This window comes from Silurus meridionalis, chromosome 7, assembly GCF_014805685.1.
Source record: "Silurus meridionalis isolate SWU-2019-XX chromosome 7, ASM1480568v1, whole genome shotgun sequence".
NCBI lineage: Eukaryota > Metazoa > Chordata > Actinopteri > Siluriformes > Siluridae > Silurus > Silurus meridionalis.
Window position 1 is genome coordinate 8,546,291 of NC_060890.1, and position 24,364 is coordinate 8,570,654.

General features: G+C 38.2%; 1 protein-coding gene across 2 annotated transcripts in view; it reads right to left on the minus strand.

The window, feature by feature from the left end:
• prkg1b (protein kinase cGMP-dependent 1b) overlaps positions 1-24,364 on the minus strand; it is a 201,671-nt gene that overhangs the window by 170,567 nt on the left and 6,740 nt on the right. Inside the window, exons 1-2 of one of the 2 annotated variants that reach the window (XM_046853941.1) lie at positions 20,374-20,948; positions 12,838-13,004 (exon numbers count right to left, since the gene is read on the minus strand). In XM_046853941.1, coding sequence (XP_046709897.1) covers positions 12,838-13,004; positions 20,374-20,681 — 475 coding nt within the window. In that variant the 5' untranslated portion in view covers positions 20,682-20,948. Of the gene's footprint in view, positions 1-12,837; positions 13,005-20,373; positions 20,949-24,364 lie in introns of those variants that run through there. The other variant, XM_046853942.1, reaches the window with a different exon arrangement.

Below are 24,364 nucleotides of genomic sequence, written 5' to 3' on the forward strand. Positions count from 1 at the left end.
GCGGTGATGTAAAGACTGTGAAAGCGGTGCTGTAGTAAAGACTATGAGAGCAGTGATGTAAAGACTGTGAGAGGGTGATGTAAAGACTGTGAGAGCGGTGATGTAAAGACTGTGAGAGCGGTGATGTAAAGACTATGAGAGTGGTGATGTAAAGACTATGAGAGCGTCAATGTAAAGACTATGAGAGCGGTGATGTAAAGACTGTGAAAGCGATGCTGTATTAAAGACTCTGAGAGCGGTGATGTAAAGACTATGAGAGTGGTCATGTAAAGACTGTGAGAGCGGTGATGTAAGGACTGTGAGAGCTATGCTGTAGTAAAGACTATGGGAGCAGTGATGTAAAGACTGTGAGAGGGTGATGTAAAGACTGTGAGAGGGTGATGTAAAGACTATTAGAGTGGTGATGTAAAGACTATGAGAGCGACAATGTTAAGACTATGAGAGCAGTGATGTAAACACTGTGAGAGCGGTGCTGTAGTAAAGACTATGAGAGTGGTGATGTAAACTCTATGAGAGCGGTGATGTAAACTCTATGAGAGCAGTGATGTAAAGACTGTGAGAGCGGTGATGTAAAAACTTTGAGAGCGGTGCTGTAGTAAAGACTATGAGAGAGGTGATGTAAAGACTGTGAGAGCTGTGAGAGCGGTGCTGTAGTAAAGACTATGAGAGCGGTGATGTAAAGACTATGAGAGTGGTACTGTAGTAAAGACTATGGGAGCGGTGATGTAAAGACTATGAGAGCGGTGATGTAAAGACTATGAGAGCGGTGTTGTAGTAAAGACTATGAGAGCGGTGATGTAAAGACTGAGAGCTATGCTGTAGTAAAGACTATGAGAGCAGTGATGTAAAGACTGTGAGAGCTTTGCTGTAGTAAAGATTATGAAGTGATGTAAAGACTATGAGAGCGGTGCTGTAGTAAAGACTATGAGAGCGGTGATGTAAAGACTGTGAGAGCGTTGCTGTGGTAAATCAGAATTTAAATCAGAATGATCATTATTGCCAAGTGTCATGGGTTGCATGTACAAGGATATTGTCATTGTGTGCTGGTGTTATTAAATATGAAAAACTATAAAAACTAGGTGAAAAAAACATAAAGTAATAAATAAAGATAAATACTTGTGCAGGGTATGTGAAGTGAGGCAGTGCAAATAATAATATTCCCAAATAAGTCCAAAGGATTGCGATATAGGAGTCCTTGTTAATTGTGTTAATGTAACACATATGAGATGACAGTGTGAGTTTTACATCAGTGTTATTATTTGGGAAGGCAGATCAGAGATGATGGTGGGTCCTTGCTGATGAGGTCAGTTGTGGATGGGAAGAAGCTGCTTTTGTGGAGTGGTATGAGTTTTTGGTCCTGTGGAACACAGTTTTCCTGCCTAGGATTGTAAGAAGAATGCTGTGGTAAAGACTGTAAGAATGTTAGAGTGGTGCTGTAATGAAAACTGTGAGAGCGGTGCTGTAGTAAAGACTGAGAGTGGTGCTGTAGTAAAGACTGTGAGAGCAGTGCTGTAGTAAAGACTGTAAGAGTGGTGCTGTAGTAAAGACTGTAAGAGTGGTGCTGTATTAAAGACTGAGAGTGGTGCTGTATTAAAGACTGTAAGAGTGGTGCTGTAGTAAAGACTGTGAGAGCGGTGCTGTAATAAAAACTGTAAAAGCGTTGCTGTGGTAAAGACTGTAAGAGCAGTGCTGTAGTAAAGACTGTGAGAGCGGTGCTGTAATAAAGACTGTGAGAACGGTGCTGTAGTAAAGACTGTAAGAGCGGTGCTGTAATAAAAACTGTAAGAGCGTTGCTGTAGTAAAGACTGAGAGTGGTGCTGTAGTAAAGACTGTGAGAGTGGTGCTGTAGTAAAGACTGAGAGGGCTGCTGTAGTAAAGACTGTATGAGCGGTGCTGTAGTAAAGACTGTGAGAGTGGTGCTGTAGTAAAGACAGAGTGGTGCTGTAGTAAAGACTGTGAGAGTGGTGCTGTAGTAAAGACTGTATGAGCGGTGCTGTAGTAAAGACTGAGAGGGCTGCTGTAGTAAAGACTGTATGAGCGGTGCTGTAGTAAAGACTGTGAGAGTGGTGCTGTAGTAAAGACAGAGTGGTGCTGTAGTAAAGACTGTGAGAGTGGTTCTGTAGTAAAGACTGTGAGAGTGGTGCTGTAGTAAAGACTGTGAGTGGTGCTGTAGTAAATACTGTGAGAGTGGTTCTGTAGTAAAGACTGAGAGTGGTGCTGTAGTAAATACTGTGAGAGTGGTGCTGTAGTAAAGACTGTGAGAGAGTGGTTCTGTAGTAAAGACTGTAAGAGTGGTGCTGTAGTAAAGACTGTGAGAGCGGTGCTGTAGTAAAGACTGTAAGAGTGGTGCTGTAATAAAGACTGTGAGAGCGGTGCTGTAGTAAAGACTGAGAGTGGTGCTGTAGTAAAGACTGTGAGAGCGGTGCTGTAGTAAAGACTGAGAGTGGTGCTGTAGTAAAGACTGTAAGAGTGGTGCTGTAGTAAAGACTGTGAGAGCGGTGCTGTAATAAAACTGTAAAAGCGTTGCTGTGGTAAAGACTGTAAGAGCAGTGCTGTAGTAAAGACTGTGAGAGCGGTGCTGTAATAAAGACTGTGAGAACGGTGCTGTAGTAAAGACTGTAAGAGCGGTGCTGTAATAAAACTGTAAGAGCGTTGCTGTAGTAAAGACTGAGAGTGGTGCTGTAGTAAAGACTGTGAGAGTGGTGCTGTAGTAAAGACTGAGAGGGCTGCTGTAGTAAAGACTGTATGAGCGGTGCTGTAGTAAAGACTGTGAGAGTGGTGCTGTAGTAAAGACAGAGTGGTGCTGTAGTAAAGACTGTGAGAGTGGTGCTGTAGTAAAGACTGTATGAGCGGTGCTGTAGTAAAGACTGAGAGGGCTGCTGTAGTAAAGACTGTATGAGCGGTGCTGTAGTAAAGACTGAGAGTGGTGCTGTAGTAAAGACAGAGTGGTGCTGTAGTAAAGACTGTGAGAGTGGTGCTGTAGTAAAGACTGTGAGAGTGGTGCTGTAGTAAAGACTGTGAGAGTGGTGCTGTAGTAAATACTGTGAGAGTGGTTCTGTAGTAAAGACTGAGAGTGGTGCTGTAGTAAATACTGTGAGAGTGGTGCTGTAGTAAAGACTGTGAGAGTGGTTCTGTAGTAAAGACTGTAAGAGTGGTGCTGTAGTAAAGACTGTGAGAGCGGTGCTGTAGTAAAGACTGTAAGAGTGGTGCTGTAATAAAGACTGTGAGAGCGGTGCTGTAGTAAAGACTGAGAGTGGTGCTGTAGTAAAGACTGTGAGAGCGGTGCTGTAGTAAAGACTGAGAGTGGTGCTGTAGTAAAGACTGAGAGTGGTGCTGTATTAAAGACTGAGCGCGGTGCTGTAGTAAATACTGTGAGACCTGTGCTGTAGTAAAGACTGTGAGAGCGGTGCTGTTGTAAAGACTGTGAGGCCTGTGCTGTAATGAAGACTGTGAGAGCAGTGCTGTAGTAAAGACTGTGAGACCTGTGCTGTAATGAAGACTGTGAGAGCAGTGCTGTAGTAAAGACTGTAAGAACTGTGCTGATGTAAAGAATGTAAGAACTGTGTTCTTGTAAACTCTGAACACAGTTGCAGTGTTTAAATGAATGGGTAATGCTAGCAAGCTAAAAGGAAGGCTTTATCTGACTATTCTTATAAATATGTCCTTCAACATTTTTCTTAAAATAAATTCTAAGAAGAATAACTGAATAGAGAAGATGATTCTGAACACAATGCTCCAATATAAATGGCAATGTCTATAACAACCAATCTTATTAGCGGTGATTAAAAACTACCAAAACATAACACAAAAACGTTTCATGAAAGAAAATGGAGGTGTGTAACATAGCAGATTTTCCATATACATTGTTTAAAATACTAATTATTAAACCCTTATAACTAAAGAGATCTCCATAAAAGTATAATTGCCGTTAGAATCAAGTACAATTTAAATCTGACGGGAGTTTTAAAACCTACTACAAATTTTATATGATTATCAAAATTTTAGACATTGTGAAGTGCCATATTTCAGAGAATGGGACAGATACAGCTTTAATAAGTATATCAGTCCTGACCTGAAAATATGACAAGAGCACAGCATTGCAGGATCAATGAGGTAAATGCCACCAAAAATTGAAAAAGTTTAATCTGTGCATCCCCAAAAACAGTACAGTGTACAGTAACATCTATCTTAGCTTCAAATAAGTTTTCCAATAATTTGAAGATACCGATGTAACCAACTTTGAGGAATATTGCTGAAGCAGCGTGGAAAGGCCCGGTTACTTAATCCTGTCATGATCAATACCAAACATTACCAAAAGTGCTCTACGATAAACAAAGGTTTGTGAACACCTGGCCATAAACACTTATGTATGTATGTTGCAAATCTCATTGTAGATTTAGTTTATCTGCAAATCACTTCCATTAACCAGTAAGACTCTATAAAATCAAGGATCTGCCCAGAACACAGCGATACTCTGTCATTGTGTAGCTAATAACAGTTTATACCAGTTTTGTTATGTACAGAAGATGACCAAATGACAGTTATGTATAATTTGACTGTTTGCCAAACAACCAAATGAAGATAAATGTTTTTACCGGTTGCTGTTGCTAACCTTATTTTGTCAGTGAATAAATGAATTTTTATCACCTTATGGTCAGTTTTTTTCTTTGAATCAAAGTTGCAGGATTCCCGCTACATCCTTTAATGTCCTTTAAAGAAGCTGATCATAATCTAATGTTTATCACAAACTTGCACAAAATTGTTGACAAGATTCTGCTCACTATCTGCAAAAACTATCAGATAAAAATGCTATAGTGGATCATATCACTACAAGGCTGTCAGTTAAATTTGTAAGGGATAATCCACAACATACAGGCAAATAACCTCCTGGTGTAAAGCGATATTCACTATACAATTTGAAGAACAAATTATGTAAAAATTCCTCCCAAGTATGAAGTATTTCATGTGCTAATATGAGCCTTCATGAACAGGATGTTAGCTTTTAAAAAAGGCAGCAAAGTTGTCAGCAAACAGGATGAAAATGCTAATGCTAATATGCTAAAATATGCTAATTTTTGCAGTATCAAAAAAAAATAAAAAGCGTTCTAATCCGAATTCTCCAGGCTGCTGCTAACAACAATTTCCTTTTTTGCTTTCATCCCATTTCTTATTGTACCCCTTTATCTTGTTTTCATTACTCTACCTTCAACGGAGACATCCTTATTATATGATTGTCCTCACTTTCCTTCTGGGAGGACTTACACAACGGATGCGTCACGTTCTAGACAATTTAAATTCCACACTTCACAACCGCTACGTTTCTAACAATCTCTGATCGTTTAGGCCCCTGACTGTGTATGGAATTGCATGTTTATAGCTATGGGTGCTTTTCTCCTGCTGATTGTTAAAAGTATTTTCATGCAGAGCAAGCAAGCAGCACTATCTTGTGGTATGCGGGTTTGAGGTGCAAGGGGAAAAAGGTTTCCAGCACCATGTGACATTGTAATTTATATTAAATTTTTATTTAAATCATTTTTAATAATATTTTTTTGTCAGTTTAATACCCCAAAGCATATGGATTTTCAAGATCACAGGTTTTACTCTCATGCAAGCAGGAGTAGATGGATGGGACGGTAGAAATGCGAGAGAATACATTTCCAGTACAGGTATTAAAAGTCTTAAGCTGAGGTAAATCAGGTTCCTTTGGCTAAAACCCTGTTGTGCACGGTGACAATTTCTGTCTTTCTTTTCACTGGTTTAGTAAATTTAAGATGCAAATAGTGGCCGTCAGATTAAAATAGAACGTCATGTCGCACCATGTTCGGTAATCCAAAGAGGTTTACACTGCAGTTAAAACTTCATTAAGTTTCTATTTCATCTCGATGATTGATCTCACACAAATTCAACAGAGCTACGGGAACAAATTTCGCACTGATATACAGATTTTAATATTTCAGGGTTTTTTTTATATAACAGCTGTCATTTGCATAAACGTGGCACAAACTATTTTACTTCATAATGGGGAAGATTTATACTTGCTTAATTATAATTAATTATAAAATTATACTTGGTGCCACAAAATGGGTCTGTCTGGTTATTTAAACATAATGGTCAATAAATTATGGATATTCAACTAGTAATATTAGAAGAAAAGTGTTGAATGTATAATACGTATATCACTTCTTCTTTCTCATCCAGCTCATGTGAAGCATAATTAAAAAGATAATTAACAATTATCTTTAAACAGAGGTGTTTTATTCCTGCAGGCAGGTCTATGGGCATTATGGAGTTTGCAGATACGGCAGCGGCATATGACAGGTAGAGACAATTATGAATATTTTCCACACACGTTTTTTTCCCTATGGACTTCCGCTTACATAAATAAGAATAATTAATCAAAATATTATGGAGATTTCTCTCACTATTATTTATTTGTCTATTCATTTATTTATTTTTGTATCAAGCTAATTCTACTTTTTGTTAGGAGAAAACTTTAAAAACTGTGACATACATTTAATCCGAATTAAATGTTTTTTTTTTTTTCCTACAGAATTCCACTCCCATAATTAAGCATCATTGAAAAGATAATTAACAACGACATCAATCCAAACCGAACCATTTTGTTCCTGCGGGCGGGTCTATGTGCATTAATGAGGTTGCTAAGCGACCTTCGTCATCCGGAGACAGTTTGTGGCAGCTTGGCAGATCATCTGTTTCGGCTGTTACTCGCAAATCCGTCGCATCTGCGCGCTCTTCCGAAAAAGGAACGCGTCGACTCTCTTTATTTACAAACTCGCAGGGGTTAAGTATAGCTCGGTTTCATCATTAGCACCGCAGACGGGGAAAACTGAGGTTCCTGTTTACATCACTCCAACTCAAAAAACTCAAGATCTCAGCGGAAGAGCCTTTTTTTTTATTCCAGCATTGTGCCATTGTGCAGTTCTCTTTATAATTGTCCATGCCGGTGGAAGCACTTCATTGTGTGAACCTGAATGATTCAGGAGAATGTCACGGTTTTCAATTTATAAGTGGCTGTTATTTCAATGGAGACACAACAAACAGCTGCCATATCAAAATATCATTCATCATGTGGAGATTTTTATATTTTTTTACCTGCAATTCTCTAATAAAAAAAAAAAAAAAAAAAACACACTTAACCCGACTCATTGATTATTGTGTGTATAACAAAGAATGACATTTTATAGCTATAAGGTAAAGAAAGCATTCCTATTCAAATTCTTATAGCTATATAACAATATAAAATGATGAAATGCACAGAAACGAGTTAAATTACTGAGTTTTCTAAATAGATACAAATACAGATTTATTACAAAAGACTGCCAAACACGAAATCTGGTTAGTGTACATGAGGACTGGTGTTTTACCGTCATGGGGGTAAGCAGGTCAAATACAAAGCCAGAGGGACAAATAAAGACCACATTAACTCATACAACATGAATTTACAGCATTGTTTTTAAAGTGTTTATTCATTCACGTTTAGTAACTGTGTACTTAGTGTTACTAAGAGTTACTTAGTAACTTGTGGTGCTTACAGACATTACTAATACAGTGCTTAGTTTAGACTGTGGTAATAGAACATACTAAATTTGTTAGAAAATGTAAAATGCCTAGTAAAAATATAATAATACTTATTATTATTATTGCTATTATTACTATTATAATCATAAAAATAATAATGATTATTATTACAAAAATTTAAAACCCAGTCAAAATCAAATATTACAATACAGATTATCCTCTTACGGTGGAGATTTAACACATTATTATGCACTCATTACTCATGTAAATTGCCCTATTTTTAAATGAGTCTAATCAAAACATTAACATTTGACATACATTCAATTTGAACCAAAAATTTTATTATATATATATTTTTTTAAATCCACTCACAACGTTTTGGATTACGAGAATAAAGCAGATATTATGTAGAAAATCCACATCCTTTTCGTGACACCTGTTTGAAACGACCATTTTAAATCAATGCCATGCAAGTTCATCATGCAATAGTGATGGTTTAGGTTTAGCATCTCACAGCTGCAAGCAGTTAATTCACAATTATGGCTCGGTGATTCCATTTTCAATGACCAAATTACAAAATATAATCAGCATTGTGTGTACAAACATTCGTGTTGATGATTTAGTTGCAGGAACTAGCAATTCCAAGGGAATGGATGTTGTGCCTGAGGTGATGGTGTAGTTTATTTATGGGGAGAGGATATCATGTTAAGTGGAAGCATACAATTTGCACCAACTCACAATATGAACTAGCGTTAGAAGTCAAAAGTCTAATATTAAATATGATTGTTTAATATTCTTTCATATGTGGCCCAAACTGGTTTCCTTAGATGTCTGGAGCACTTAGCACATATCTAAATAAAGATTGATGCTGTGTTATGTCACTGCTGAATGCACATAAATATAACTAACAAACAGCACTGCACTTTCAGGCCTTTCAATATTTAATAAAGGTTAGTCAGAACTGTCCTAAACATCATTAAGTATTATTATGCCCCTGACACTGAGTTGCACTGTTCATTCAAGTTGTGTGTGAGGCTGTAATGAAAGATTTGTTGACACTATATGGACAACAATATCGGGGCATCTGCCATTTCCAGCCATATGTGATTCTTCTACAATCTGTTAACAGAAACCTGGACACACACAATTGTATAGGATGTCTTTGGATGCTGTTGAATTGTATTTTCCCTCCACTTGAACTAGAAGACCCAAATCTGTTCCAGCATGACAATGCACCAGTGCACAAACCCAGCTAAAGATATGAGTAGAAGATCTTGAATGGCCTAATATGGAGCGCTTGAACACTGTTGGAATGCTTTGTTGACTGCACCCCAGGCCTCCTCACTGCACCTGATTTTACTAACATCCTTGTGGCTGAATGAGCATACATTTCCACTACCACACCATACCAAAATTTAGTGAAACATCTTCCCTGGAAGAGTGGAGGTTATTACAGCAATTGGGGACTTAATATGGAATTGGGAAGCACATACCCTGAGACAGGATACAAATCTTTTAGCCAGGTGTCCGCAAGCTTTTCTCCAAAACAGTGTATGTGATATGGTGCATTCAGACCGCTTTTAAATATATTTTATGTTGCAGCCTTGTGCGAAAATGCAATAAAAAGTGGTTTTTTTTTCTACACTTCCCATAATGGCAAAGCAAAAAACAGATTTGTGACCAGACATATAAAAACAAAAAACTAAATTTTCCCTTTGATGTAAGTATTCGCACCTTTTTCTATGACACTTCAATTTAAGCTTGTGTGCATCCCATTTCTCTTGACCATTTTTGAACTTTGATAGAAGTTCACCCATAGCAAATTGATTGGACTTGATTTGGAAAGGCACACATCCATTTGAATGAATTTGATTTGAATTTGCCCTGTACCTAGAAGAGGCTTCTATCTGTTTACTATGGCTTAAAGCCTAGAACAATATTGCTTAAAATGAGTGATGATCATTTTTTCACCGCTCCTGGCAGGGTTCTTGTGCCTGGTTAGTCAGTTTGCTTGATCAGATAGCTCCTGTATGTTCCCCCATTTAAGAATAATGAAGGCCACTATGCTCTTGGGCAACCTTCTTTGTCTGTAAGTGAACCCAGTGAAGGACATGTATGAAGGAGTAAATGTATTTCGTTACTGTATTTAAGTAGATTTTTCATGTATCTGTGCTTTACTGGAGTATTTCTATTTGATGAGACTTTTACTTCACTACATTTCAAAGTCAAATATCTTTTTACTACATTTTGTGTAGTCAGTCGTTCCTTTTTAATTATGAGTGGATAAAAAAATGAACTGGTCAAACACGCTGCAAGTCACCAATCAGTGTCGAGCGAGCGCTCGGTTTTGAACTTGTTTTGATTGCCGCTTGGTGGTATCCACTTACACTAACATACAGTTCAGCGTCAGTTCAACAGCAAGCAGAACATTTTGAGAGGAATAAATGATGGAAGAAACTACTGACTCTAACTTGTCACAACACCCGTGACCTTATTTGTGCATTTTTTTAAGTGATTAAAAAGAAGGTTTTGCGCTATTATAATTTGAATAGAAATCAATCAGTGTTTGACTCATTAATATCATTCTATTAATAAATCGGTGTGCTGAGAGTAACATTCGAGTCTTTTTACATAAACTGAGTTCATTTGATTGTTTTCTAAAAACATAGAAACACCTCTTGTCATCATAAGGCTACAACTTATAAGTATACATGAAGGCGTGTGACAACTTTCTGAATGCGCTGTATTTCACTCTCTTTAGAGTGTCTGTTGTACTTTAAGAATCTATGTGAATTTATAGTATCTTGTAATGAGCTGCAATGAATCACTTCCTCAGATCTCAACATTCAGCGATAGGCGGGACCTGTGCAGAAGTTACACTCGTGTTTCACCCTGACACTTATCCTACTCCCTGATTGATTCAAACATTAGTCAAACATGCACTGCGCACAGATTTATTTTAAAATGTGCCTAGATTTAGCGTGATTGCACATCCGGTAACTCTGTCTTACAATAGCAAAAGAAAAACATATGATGCCTGTCCCTTTTCCAAGCCCCTTTAACGCCACAAGCACTGGATGCTAGATTATGACCCACTGCATGAATGTGTCAAAGCCAGAATGCCTCAACTGAATAGCCTGAAAAAGCACAGCAGGAACTAAGGCTCTTGTCTGTCTATGGCTACAGTGATGCCAAAATGCCAAAGCCTAGGAGCTACTAAGAAAGGTTTTGCAGTAAACTGCACACCCCCTGCAGGGTTGTTGTTCAAAGCTGTAGAAAAAAAGAGTCTATTAGATCTCAACCCCACACACCTGAGCAGCAAGATACCACGGCAAAATGTCAACTCCCTGTGGCAAGACCCTGGGCTCAGAACATGGCTGACAATTCAGGTGGCATTTGAAGGTGTGGCACTTTATTTATGTATTTATTTATTTTTTATTTGTTAATTGTATTAATTTTTTTTTTTGGGGGGGGACCTTCTCTTTCAGGTCTGGTTACCTTAACCTCAGATTCAGCGCAGCCGTGTATTTTGTACCTGGGCTTAAATAAGGGTATCTGTCTTGCTTAAATGTAATCAGCAGCTGAGTGCGACTCGATCAAAGCTCACAACCAGGCAGGCACTCTGAAATCAGTACAAGTATCATCTCCAGGTCCACTCTGACCCCAGCCAACACCATTGAATACCAATAAGTACAATAACCCATGTCTTTCATATTCCCATATCTAAAGAGTCTGCTACAGGGGAAGTAATTCATTATTCTTGGTTTGAAGTACAAGTAAAACACTTCAGGATATGCTATTATAAGAAAACAATTACGACATGGTGCTGTGATGCCATCCCGAAGTCTTGGCTGGCCTTTCCAAAAAAAAATGATTACTAAAATATACTTTTTTCTTCCACATGTAGTAAAACATTTTTTACTGAGTTTTTTCATTTATTTCTGAACAACACAAAATGCTTCATAATATTTGTATTTACGGTTATTGTAAAGAGGTTTATTAGTTATTATTTATGTTCTAGAAAATACAATAGAAGAGGTCGACCGAGTGGATTTTACCGATACCGATAGCTAGGTTGAATCGTACTTGCTGATAACTGATCAATCAACAGAAAGTTAATAAAATGGATACTGGAAAACTCTCCACGTAAAATAATACTGGAATTTATTACAAAAATAAAAAAGCAGTAATTAAATGTGTTCTTGTAACCATGAATATAAAAATGTATAAATATAATAATATAATTCATAAATTATCAATAATAAATCAAATATAGCGTTCTTCAGACACTGTGCTCTCTCCGTGCAGCACGTAGTCTCAAGTGCAAAACCAATGCCATTAGTGATTTGCCTCTAGAGGCCGCTGTTGTAGTGACAGTGGACCTTCTCAGCCACTGCAAAAATCTGTATGGATTTTTGAATAACCGAACACTAGTCTCAATTTTTCCCTTTCTAAAAAACAAGACACAGCTTGCCATGTTACGCAGAAACCGTCCTCGGTTATGAAGACTCTCTAGGGGTGAAAAACGAGCTGACCATTACAATGCACACTCAATGTTGGCGTCTTTAAAATATTAATCAAAAGTAGCAAAGCATCAGTTATAAAAGAAGTCGCCTCTGAAAAAGTATGAGCCTTCATTAACCTTTCTGGCTGCTGTGACATGTTCGAGGAAAGCTGGCTATAAATCCTTTGACCAATCAAATTTGAGAAATCAAGAGCACTGTGGTATAAATCATTAATGTTTCAGTTAAAGATACCGTACAATAATTAATCAGTAAAAAAACTTTCTTTTTGCACTTTTAACTAAAACCCGACGAATGTGTTAATGCAGCTCGAGTTGTTTGAAATCCTGCTTTCGAGCGTTGGAGAGAATGTTTGGTTTATTGGGCGAAAAATGGATCAAGAGGCAATAAAAGAAAAATAAACAGTGGTTGACATGCAAACAACCTGTTAGAAAAAAGGGACAAGAGGTTTAGAACTAATCGATGTCTAATTCTTTTCACAAAGACACTCCAGACATAAAATATTCCTTCCTGTCCTCTCGTGGTGAAGTACAGGGTTAAAATGTTGATAACACAAGATTCTGCAAATAGCAGCAATTATAACAGGCATCAGTGATTAATTACCGCCGCCACTGATTGAGTCTGACACCATTTGCATACTTTGCTCATTTTATAAACACCTTTGACCATGATCAATTCGGTTTTTAAGTAATTAAACCTTTAATGAATCTAAGCGGCCCTGAGACAAACAATTGACTTTTTCATCCCCATATGTAATTTTCACATCACTGCTCACCTTCCATAACGTAGACGAGCGAGCCCACGTCGCCCTCTTTAATAATGCAGCTCTCTTTGTCATATTCCACCGGGTACATGCAATCCACTATCTCCTGAATCTGAGAGAGCTCCAAGTTCTTCATGAAATCATTGTCCAGAATGGCCTCCTTGATAAGCTCCTTGGATCTACGGGTGGAAAAAACTTGATGGGTTAGAAGCTGTATATAAAAAGAAAAAACAATTGAACACAAGACCTACAAGAAAATCAATGGATATCTTGGCAACCTATAGACTTTCAGGTAAACATGGAATTTAATAACCGTATTGATAGCTTTTAGATAAGATGGTGTCATCCCATTTTTCCGGGAGCATTTCCAAAAAAGTGGGTATTTCTTTGAGAAAATAACATCACGTGAATATAAACTTAATGTCCACATGATGTAAATGCAAGCAATGCTGCCTCTCACCAATAAATGAGTTCTCATTTCCACAGAAATAAATATTAAATAACAGCCTCAGCCTTATTGATTGAGGGCTGTGCAGCATGCTTTGTCTTTTTTTTGTTTTGTCGTGCATCAGGAGACCCTGTTATTACTGGCAGAATGCCATTCAAAGATGCCCTTTTAGAAGCCACTATTTTCCATCCATGCTCTGGTTGACTTTAATTATTTTATTATGCCGATAATGCGAAAGCGCAACGCTCCGTCTGCTTGAGATAAATCAGAACACTTTGCTTCAATTTGCACTCCAGGGCAGCGAAATGAAACATCTGCTACAGTGAACTTGCAGCCCTAAGGTAGAGCGATGACTCTCAGATACATTCGAACTACGCCGGGGGTTTTTCACGCTGCGGGCTAATGCTCACTGAAGTAGGGTCCATTTCAATTCTATTAATATGAAAGGGTTTCATTGCTCCTTTTGTCATTATTTGCTTTGGGCTGTGGTGTGTATAAGACCTACAGACAGGTCGCTAATCAGAACACCAAACAAAAGAACATCATTTGGAAGAAATTGTGTCCATTCTTCATGTACATTTTCAGAGATTTGAAGAATCTACACCAAGACACATTGATGCTGTCCTCCACTGCTTTCCAGTCAGCATCATAGAACTACCAAATGGGATGGGAAGGGTAAAGTCTAACACGTGCTTCCTCCTGACTCAGGCATCTCCATCATTTCAAACTGCTTCAAAACACACTGGATGAAATGCCACGTATATGAGCTCACAGATGGCCTTGATTGACTAGTGTCGCTCTGATTGACAGGAAAGAGAATGACAGCTGTCCTAGAAAAAATGAACAACTAGATTTGCTCCCTTGAGGTTCCAAACATGAATGGCTGTAGCATCATCGGGATGCTAGGATCAGGATTTTGATCTCCTGAAAAAAACAAACATAAAGAGGTGTTGTACAGTATGTAAGTAGGTTCTAAGTATGTAAATAGGCTCTTTTAATTTTCCACCAGTTAGAGGTTGAAAATACACAAAAAACAATGTCAATCATTTAAATTATGCTCGTGTTAGTTCTCACTCTCCAGTGTTCTGTATTGTTTGAATGACTATAATCACACTCTTGATATCACCCAAATGAGGATGGGTTCCCCCTTTTGAGTCTGGAGTCCCAAGTCTTTCTTCCTCATAACATATAAGGGAGTTTTTCCTTGCCACAGCTCATCAGGGATAAATACACATTGCTCACCTTATAAATAATATATAGGAAAAATTATATATATGCTGCTATTAAAAGTTTTCCAATGTAGTAATCTCAGCTGTATTAAAGCATACATTGTGCCTACTTAAAAAAAATTGTTATAAACACTTCAGGTGTCATTTTCGGAGCCTCTTCCAATCCAGTGACCAGTGTAATTTCCACCCCAGAGCAAACGTCTATTTCAATATTTTCAATATTCGATTTCTAACGTACTAGGTTCCTGTTTTTCTCTTCAGTGACTCTTTGCTTCAACAGTTCCATCATGCATGTTCCTTGTAAGATTGTGTTCTTTTTTAATGACTAACTCTGATTATATTTCCCGATTGTTTCTCTCCTTTCTCCTCGTTTTGATCCTGATTTTGCACTATATTGCAGACCAATGCTAGTTTTTGACCAAAACCCTGCCTCGGACATCTAATAAAATAAAGCTCAGACCTATAATCTTTTCTCATAAACTGATTTTTATTACTACATTATTTCAGGCTTAACTTGTACTGTACTCATCATGCCTAAAAGAGTTAAGATAAGTACATGTGTATTAATTGGCAAAGATTTGTGCAGTTTGTATGAAAGTTTTAATGAGCTGTTGCATAATGATTTGAAATCGTGACTCTGCCTGCAGCACAGAAACAAGCCCCAGTGGGTATTAATATAGAGATACACTTTTAATAAGGATGACATTAGAAACATACCACTTCTACAAGAGTTCTATCTTTACTACCCAATTATGTTATCATAAAATGGAAATTTGCCCTGAGTGACTCACTAGACTTTGAGTTAATGGGGATTTTCAGAACATGCAGCCTATTCTATCACCCTCTCATTTCTCTACTTAATCAAGCAATTGCATTCAGACAACCCCCTTTTTTCCCCATAGACTCGGGGTCGACTCTGAATGCCAAGAATAGGAACCGTAAAGGAGATAAACGCAGAAGGGAAATTATTCAGATGCCTTTTTTCTAGAAGCAGACACGCAATTTTGTTCTGATGTGGAAAAAAGTCCTTGAAATAGTAGAATGCAATGGTACTAATGAATCCATAGTTATGACTTTTTGATCATCTAGAGTCAGTAGGTCAGTGCGGGGAACGTTAGAAAAACGGCACATCATATTCTGTAAGAGGCTCAAGATTCAATTCGCCAACACTGACATCGAATGGAACATACGACAGATAGCATAATGGAGTCATCACTACCACTTAATCTCGAATCTGGGGTTTAAAAAACATTTGGGTGACATCAAGAGTTTGATCATAAATCTTTCAACAATACAGAACACTGGAGAGTGAGAACTAACATGAGCACTGGAGTATAAGATTATAAGTAAATGTTCTTTCTACAGTCTTTATGGTTATAAAACTAGGAGCTACTGAGCTCAACATTTGTGATCATCACAGATCCAGCACCAGCTTCTCCATGCCAGAGCCTTTAAATATATATATATATAAATTGACAAATACAAAATGGACAAAAGGATCATGACTTTTAGGTATCTTGACTTTTCCAGCCATATGTGGTTCTTCCCAATGAGCCTGTGGGTTGGTGTGGAAGATCCTAAGTGGCCTGCTATAGCCCTCTGACCTCACCTTTGGAATGAATTTAAAAGCTGACTGCACTCCAGGCCTCAGCACCTACATAAGTACCTGACTTTACTAATGCCTTTGTGGCTCAATGAGCACAAATCACCACAAGCACACTCCAAAATCTAGTGGAACACCTTCACAGAGGAGTAAAGGTTATTATAACAGTAATGGGAACTAAATGTGGAACGGGATATTAAAAAAAATCAGGGCACTGATTAGGAAGTTATCCATTTTAAGAACGATCGCAGAATTCTGCGTTCCCCTACCGCAGATATCGGCATGGTTTCTGAGGCCCCAGAAAACAAGTAACTTGTCATTGATGGAGTAGTTCTTGAATTCTTACGTCATTGATTTATAAAAACGTATTTGGCGTTCTATATATGATTCATTTTGAATTTGGTGGGTAAACATTCACTAGCTAGCATCAGAGCTTTGAAATAGCAGGAGATTAATATGTGCATAAACCAACAAATTTATGTAACACCTTTTTTTTTTTCTTGGAGGTGGGGGATTATTAAATTAGAAGTTTCACTCTGCTTATTCTCAGAAAAGAAGTGTGAATGTCAAATTAACAGGACCTGAACAAAATCATATGAATCCTGTGGTCAGGCTTTATGTGTCTCCAAGGAACCATGTGGTAGATAGAAAATGACCAAGACCTAATTAAATAAAGCAGAAAAAAAGATTTTGTGTGTGTATGAATGGCATTTAAATATAAATTTAAATATATGAATAATGCATTGAAATATTCGAATACTACTTTAGCCCATAACGCATATCCCTAATACCCTAATAGTTTATAGTGTCTTTCCTGACAAACCCGATCCACGATGTCCTTTAAAGAAATCAAAATTTCATTTGAATGCTCAGTTATAAAGATTGACTGTCATAGATGTGCATATGATAGCACGCTTTAAATTGCAAATCACATTTCCATAAATCATTTAATCACCAATGTCCAGGAGAGATTGTAATCAGAAGCTAGACCCACATGCTTCACTGACCTGACTGAGGGCTGTCTGGTGATTTATGTTTTTTTTTTTGTTCTCAGTGTTCTCAGGCACACTGTGAAATTTTCTTATTATAGACCCTTGATGAAATGGCTCCCAAATTCTTTGAGATCTACAGTATGACCTTATAGTAACAGCTATTAAAAACCATGAGGATTGATTCAAAAACAAAACAAAAAATGATAAAAAAAAAAGAAAAAAAAGTTCTGCCTGTGCAACCCAACTTGTAAGACTCCATGAATGCAAACACTGAATAAGCACAAAAACAAACTTCAATACCAGACGCACTGGCACTTCGTTAGGCATTCATAAACACCAAAGACTCTCCTGTTCATTAGCGAGATCAGAAAGGACAGCGCTGCTGAGTGCCAAAGTTTCCTTCCGAGCTGGCAGCCACATGAGGTGGCTATCATTCAAAACCAGCTCTGTACGAGACTTGTCCAAAACTAGCGCCGCTTTCAGGGGAAGGTGGCCATGGAGACGACGAATGAAATGCCACCTTTCGTCAGGCTCCACAATATCGAATGAAAGTCTTTGATATGAAGATGCATCATTAGAGCTCAGAGGAATGCCAGAGCTGTTTTTCATCCACATTAAGTTTTATTACGGCAAGCCAAATAGATTCAGAAATCCTGGCATCTGTTGTGGGTCAGGATGCTCACGGATGCTCACGGATGCTCACGGATGCTCACGGATGCTCCTGCCCTTGGCTGTCCACTCATGTACACTTGGTGTGTGTTTCCTTAACCTCACTTCCACTCTTTTGTTTGAAAAGATTTATGTGCGTGAGGCCACAGAGTCCAAGTCAGAGCAACAGCCTTATAAGGAGAAAGTATGCTCTCAGGGATGGACGCATTCCGAGGGAAAAAACCTTTACAGAGGCCTTGGATTGAGAGATTTTTTTGCTGAATACTTTTCTTTTTCAAGGACTTCTTTTACTCTGTCATCTTGTGCTACAAACGCTTAGTCGAGCGGGATTAAAAGCACAATTCCAAAATGAAAAAAAGATTACATTTATTGCAATGTAATAGACATTTAGCATCTAAACCCGGTCCCTCAGGAGACCTGATAAGGCTTAGTCAGGAAAAAAAATAAAAATAGCCTTCAGGCACTGCAACCTGATGCTGTGACACTGGCAAAAACTTCTGATGTATTCCAACCCACTCTCTTTTCAAAAATAGTTTTAAAGATAATAGCTGGATAGGAAACAAATCGTTGCAAAGAGATATAATATCCTGCGGAAGCTTGGATGCGCACTGACATCTGCCATTGCGCAATTAATATCCGCTTCAAAACGTGCTCGGCCATACGTACGCGCTCATTTCCATCTGCTCCGCATCCATCCTGCATTATTTCAGAACTTTATTATTACCAGCTGAAATATTTCATTTTACCCAATAAGAAATACACATACATACATACATACATCATTAACATCATCCTCTCTCTGTGTATCCTGCACACTTTTGTATGATCGCATGCTATAAATTGTTGTGTGCACCTACACCATCACATCGCCCTGGATCTACTTCAGCGAGATCAGCGAGATCAGCGAGATCAGCGAGAGCAGTGAGATCAGCGAGAGCAGCAAAAGCAGCAAGAGCAGACGCTTTCCAGACACTGCATAGATTTAACGCAGAAGACGAACCCTGAAAAAAAGAACAGACTGCACTCATCTAGAGCTGGGACAATATTGCTTTTCTTTCTACTTTGGAAGTGAATATATATGTCATGCAGGCACTGACAGCTGTAAAATGCTCTCTCACTCTCACCAAAAGAAGGAAATAGAGAGTGGAGGAGAGAGAGAGAGAGAGAGAGAGAGAGAGAGAGAGAGAGAGAGAGAGAACTCCATGAACTCCATGAATGCAGATACCTGGCATTATTATAATTTATTATAATTATTATTATTAATATTACAAATAAAAGCTTTGTAATATTGGATGAAGCCCATATGGTCTACGATATTAGTATCTCGGCTGCTTCACGTCAGCGTTAGCCTGAGTGAGCGGGAAGCAGCAACAAGTGGCGCAATCCAGCCCTGGAAAAACCGTCAGCACTTTACATATTCATTCAGACCTGTTGCTTTGAGAGACCCTCAGTAAATCATGTAGACGGATGATGACTGACAGCAACATTATTTATACAGTGGTTGGCAAAATAAGTCAAGCTGCACCGCATGCAGGAACTCTGTAGCTGTTACAATGGAGTCCTGACCACAGAGAGAAGAAAGAGATGAATATTATATCACTTTTGCAGCAAAATGCTCATAATATGCGCCGTTTAATGAACCAGTGTGGATATATTACAATTTATTCATACACTCATCTTCAAAAAAAAACACTTTCTCATGATCAGGACAACAAACGCTTGAAAACTACCAGGTCTTTAACCATCAACTTCTCAGATGTCTGAATGAAATTGTAAGTTGCTCTGGATGATGAGAGCAGCTGGAAAATGTTATAATAAAACTAGAACAGGTTCTTGAGATACTGCATATCATATGGGAATACACCTTCGATATAATGCACATGCTTAGATCATTCTACAGGGATTCTCCAACTTTGTGCAGAACCTGTTGGACTCATTTAATACATGAAATTAAGGAGGTCAGGACCGATTTATTTCGGGACTAAAACAGAGTCCAACAGGTTCTGCACAAAGTTGGAGAATTACCCCAGCCACCCTTAGTGGCGGTCCCAAGCCCGGATAAATGTGGAGGGTTGCATTAGGAAGGGCATCCAGCGTAAAAACGTGCCCAATCAAACAAGCGGAGGATCCGCTGTGGTGACCCCTAACGGGAGAAGCCGAAAGAAAGTTATTATTATTATTATTAAAGCTTTTAACTTTCTTTGGATAAACCCTGTCCTTTCAGACACACTCGATCATAAGTATAATACACTTTCTAACAGCAACAAACAAACAAAACAAAATCCCAGACTCCTTTGCTATTCTTTACAAAACCTGCACTTCAGGAACCAGTAGCATCTCCTGGATGGTATTTCTTTTGGGAGAAGTTTTTTTTTGTATCCATGGACCTGAATCTTCTCCACCATGCCACCTGTATGATTCTGACTCCTGGTGTAAGAATTTGCTCGAGACTATACACAATGTCAGCGGTGAGATCTTCCTATTTTCCTATGCTGTGACTTTAATCGTTGGATACCCTCACATGGACACTTTGAAGAACATCAATCAGAACAAACCCCATCTATGCATGGATCATGTGTGAAAGGTTTACAGTATGTGGACACCTACTCTGGGCTCTTGGGGTAGAAAGGCAGGGTGACTTGGCTGAGTTCCTGTATATCCAGGGCAGTCGGCTCGGCTGAGATGGCTTGCCGTTTGGTCCTGTGCTGTTCCTGAAGCTCGTTCTGTTTCTGCTGGACCTGCTGCGTGGCGGGTTTGATCACCGAGCGGTACTTATCCAACTCGGTCTGCAGTTTCTGGATCAGCTCATCTTTCTGGTCGAGCTCGAGCTCCAGCTCGTCGATCAGAGTGTCTCTCTGTCTCAGCTCCTCGATCTTCTCCTGCAAGGCGTACTGCAGGTCGCGCAGCGTGCCCATGTTCCTTCTGACTCTCTCGCTCTAGGAGCTTACAGCCGACCGGCTCGCGCGCAACAAATGCTCCCGAGCTGTCTCCAAAGCCGATCACTGCGCACGCGAAAAGTCACGAGCGCTCGCGCATTCCCGGTGCATCGCAATCGAAAAAAAAATACACGCACACGCACATGCATATATGCACAAAGTTCTTCTCAGTCTTGCAGAACCGCGCGGAGTCGCGAGCGCAACCCGGAATGCACAAATACTCCGCTCGGGTGTTTTTTTTTTTTCTCCGTCTGGAGTAACGCGTTCGCGCGACTCTCCTCCGCGAGGCGCTCAGCCAATCAGAAGCCGCGCTGGAACAGCAGCGAGCCAATGAAAGCGCTCGGCCACTCGAGACTGTCTAAAAAACCTGTTACATGCGCACACCTGAAGTTTAAGATGCATCATGGCACAAAACCATAAACACTAGGAGTATCAGGAGGAAGCTAGAGATTTGCCAGTATCTTTTTGTCTGAGATTCCTCACAATTAATAAACAAATGACACAATAAAGGTGAAATGTATTTATATGTTTATATTTTATTCTAAAGTGACTTTTGGAAGCAAATGCATTTGGAAGGTATTTTCTACCAGGTTAAGTTCTTCAATAATATTAAGATATAATCTGTTTATACTTATTCACTAAAGAAAAAGTCGACGATAAAAATTTGTAGACAACGAACAAGAAAGAGACAAGATAGATAGAGGGATAGATGGATAGATAGATAGATAAGAGACAAGTGACAAAAAGAGATGTGATGTAGATAGATAGATTGATAGATAGATAGATAGATAGATAGATAGATAGATAGATAGATAGATAGATAGATAGATTGATAGATAGATAGATAGATTGATAGATAGATAGATAGATAGATATAGAATTAGAAATAGAAATAGAAAGAAAAGATTTTAACGATGTTTTTAGGACAAACATTGATGTTGGCTTGACAAAACCTTTCTGAAAGTGTTTAATGAGTTTGAAGATAATTTGTAATCAACGCTCAGATGAAAGAAAGAAAGAAAGAAAGAAAGAAAGAAAGAAAGAAAGAAAGAAAGAAAGAAAGAAAGAAAGAAAGAAAGAAAGAAAGAAAGAAAGAAAGAATGTTAGCAGTTGAAGAATAAGAGACAAGTGACAAAAAGAGATGTGATGTAGATAGATAGATAGATAGATAGATAGATAGATAGATAGATAGATAGATAGATAGATAGATAGATAGATAGATAGATAGATAGATAGATAGATATAGAATTAGAAATAGAAATAGAAAGAAAAGATTTTAACGATGTTTTTAGGACAAACATTGATGTTGGCTTGACAAAACCTTTCTGAAAGTGTTTAATGAGTTTGAAGATAATTTGTAATCAACGCTCAGATGAAAGAAAGAAAGAAAGAAAGAAAGAAAGAAAGAAAGAAAGAAAGAAAGAAAGAAAGAAAGAAAGAAAGAAAGAAAAAGAAAGAATGTTATCAGTTAAAGAATAAGAGACAAGAAACAAGAGTCACACAAGTAGATTGGCAGATGGTCAGAGACTGTGTTATTTGTAGAATGATAAAAAGAGTGAGGGAGTGATACAGGTAGATTGATAGGGAGATGGATAGAGAAAGTATGTGGCATTGATTGATAGAGATGAAGTGAGAACTTCTGTTACAGGTACTTTGACAGAGTGAAAAGAAGAGAAGATGGTCTTCAGGACATTAGATTTGAAATTGGAGCTGGAATAATGAACAGTTTAAGGCAGGCTCTGAACATCTCCTCAGTGTAAGTATAAAGGGGTTAGGGAATTGTTTTTGGGAATTGTTTTTGGCTACTATGGAAAACCATACATCTGATCAGTTGGGAAAAAATCCTCATGATCAACCTGAACAGCCTGAAAGACTGAGCTTGAGTTTGGTTAAGGGGCTTGAAAGGTTTGAGCTTTTTCACAGTAAACATTTATCAATGCTGTACATATTTCCAGTTTGGTGAATGGAACTGAAACACTTTAGAACATTTTGTGTCTAATAATAATAATAATAATAATAATAATAATAATAATAATAATAATAATAATAAACTTAAATACTAGAGCAGATAACTGGCCTTGTCAATCTAACATAATAATTAAATTCTGGGAATTAATTATAAATATATATTTAATTACTGAATACAGACAGATGTCGGCCTGGATAACTATAATGCACTTCTTACCACTATAAAAATAGCCGTTTCTCTAAATTCATAACCAGCGTATGCTTCTAAATTATCCAGTCCTAATATACCTGATATCTTGGTGATATATGACTGTAACTGTTATGGTAGATAACGAGCAAATACTTCATTTTCCCCGTAATCTCGCTTTTGAATGCATTCAGCATTGCCAAGTCACAGCTCCATAATCCAGGATTTAATCGATAGCTCGCATTACAGTTTGTGTGATGTTTCTATGCATGTTCTTTCTGTGTCTGCATACTGTAGGTTTCCTCCAGGTTCTCCAGTTCCCTCAAAGAAACATGGTAGTAGATAAACTGCAGCTAAAGGTGAGGATGGGATTTTGTGTGTTTGATGGATTGGAGTCTCAGACAGGGTGCATTTTCTTCTCACGTCCACTCTACCCAGGCTTCTGAACCAGAGCGACCCTGACCAGACAAAGTGCTCACTGAATGTGAGTGAGTTAATTTTGGTGGGCAAAAGTCTTCTGTAGCCAGCAGAATATACATATAAAATAAATGTATGGAACTGGAATTTTTCATGTTCAGGATGGTAAATACATTCACACAGCCTTTTAAAAGTGTATCAGAGAGAAAATGCTTCCAAGCATCATATGATCCTGGAGCATGCTGGAACATCAGACTGGTTTGGTTTGAACTGTACACTCTCCAATTGTGTCTCTTCATTGTACGCTTTTTATATTAAACCTTTTTAATATATTTATTAATTGTAGTGCCATAAGATAATAAGAAATGATAAGGGAATTCCTCCAGTGTTTAAAATGAACACCATATGTGGCTGTTTATGACCTACTGTTCCCCCCTGAGTGAAATATGCTGCTCTATTAGTGCTACCCTAAACAGATGGAGTTTAAATGATCTTCAGAAAACACACTGAGAATACGTCAGATGGAGCATCTGTGTGAGAACCATCAAACCCACCAGGGTCATTTCACAGGCTTTTTTTGCAAAAGTGACAAAACAAGTCACATCTTTCAGCATTATTAAACAATAAACAGTGTTCTGCAGATAAGTTGTGCTGGTTGTGCATACGTTTTGCCTGGGTTTCAGACAGGTTCTCTAGTTTCTTCCCAACTCCCAAAATCCTGCTAGAAGATGGGTTGCATACTCTAAAATGCCCAGGTGTGAGTCGGTATGTGCTTGTGTGTAGTATGTGTGTGAAGGTAAGAGTGTGTGGATGTGAATTCAAATCCCAGGAACACCCAGGTGCTAATGCTGGGCCCCTGAGCAAGACTCTTGAATCTCAACTTAACAGAGTCTTAAAAAAAAGAAGAGATAATTGTAAGTCAGTCTGAAGCATCTCTATATGTCATTAATGTAAATGTGTGTGTGTGTGTGTGTGTCTGCATGATGACCTTAGAATGTAGGATCAACGTATCATATTGTTGTGCCAGTTCGATGTGTGATGTGCATAAATCTCTATAATAGAACCATATAGACTTTTTTTTCTACAAAAA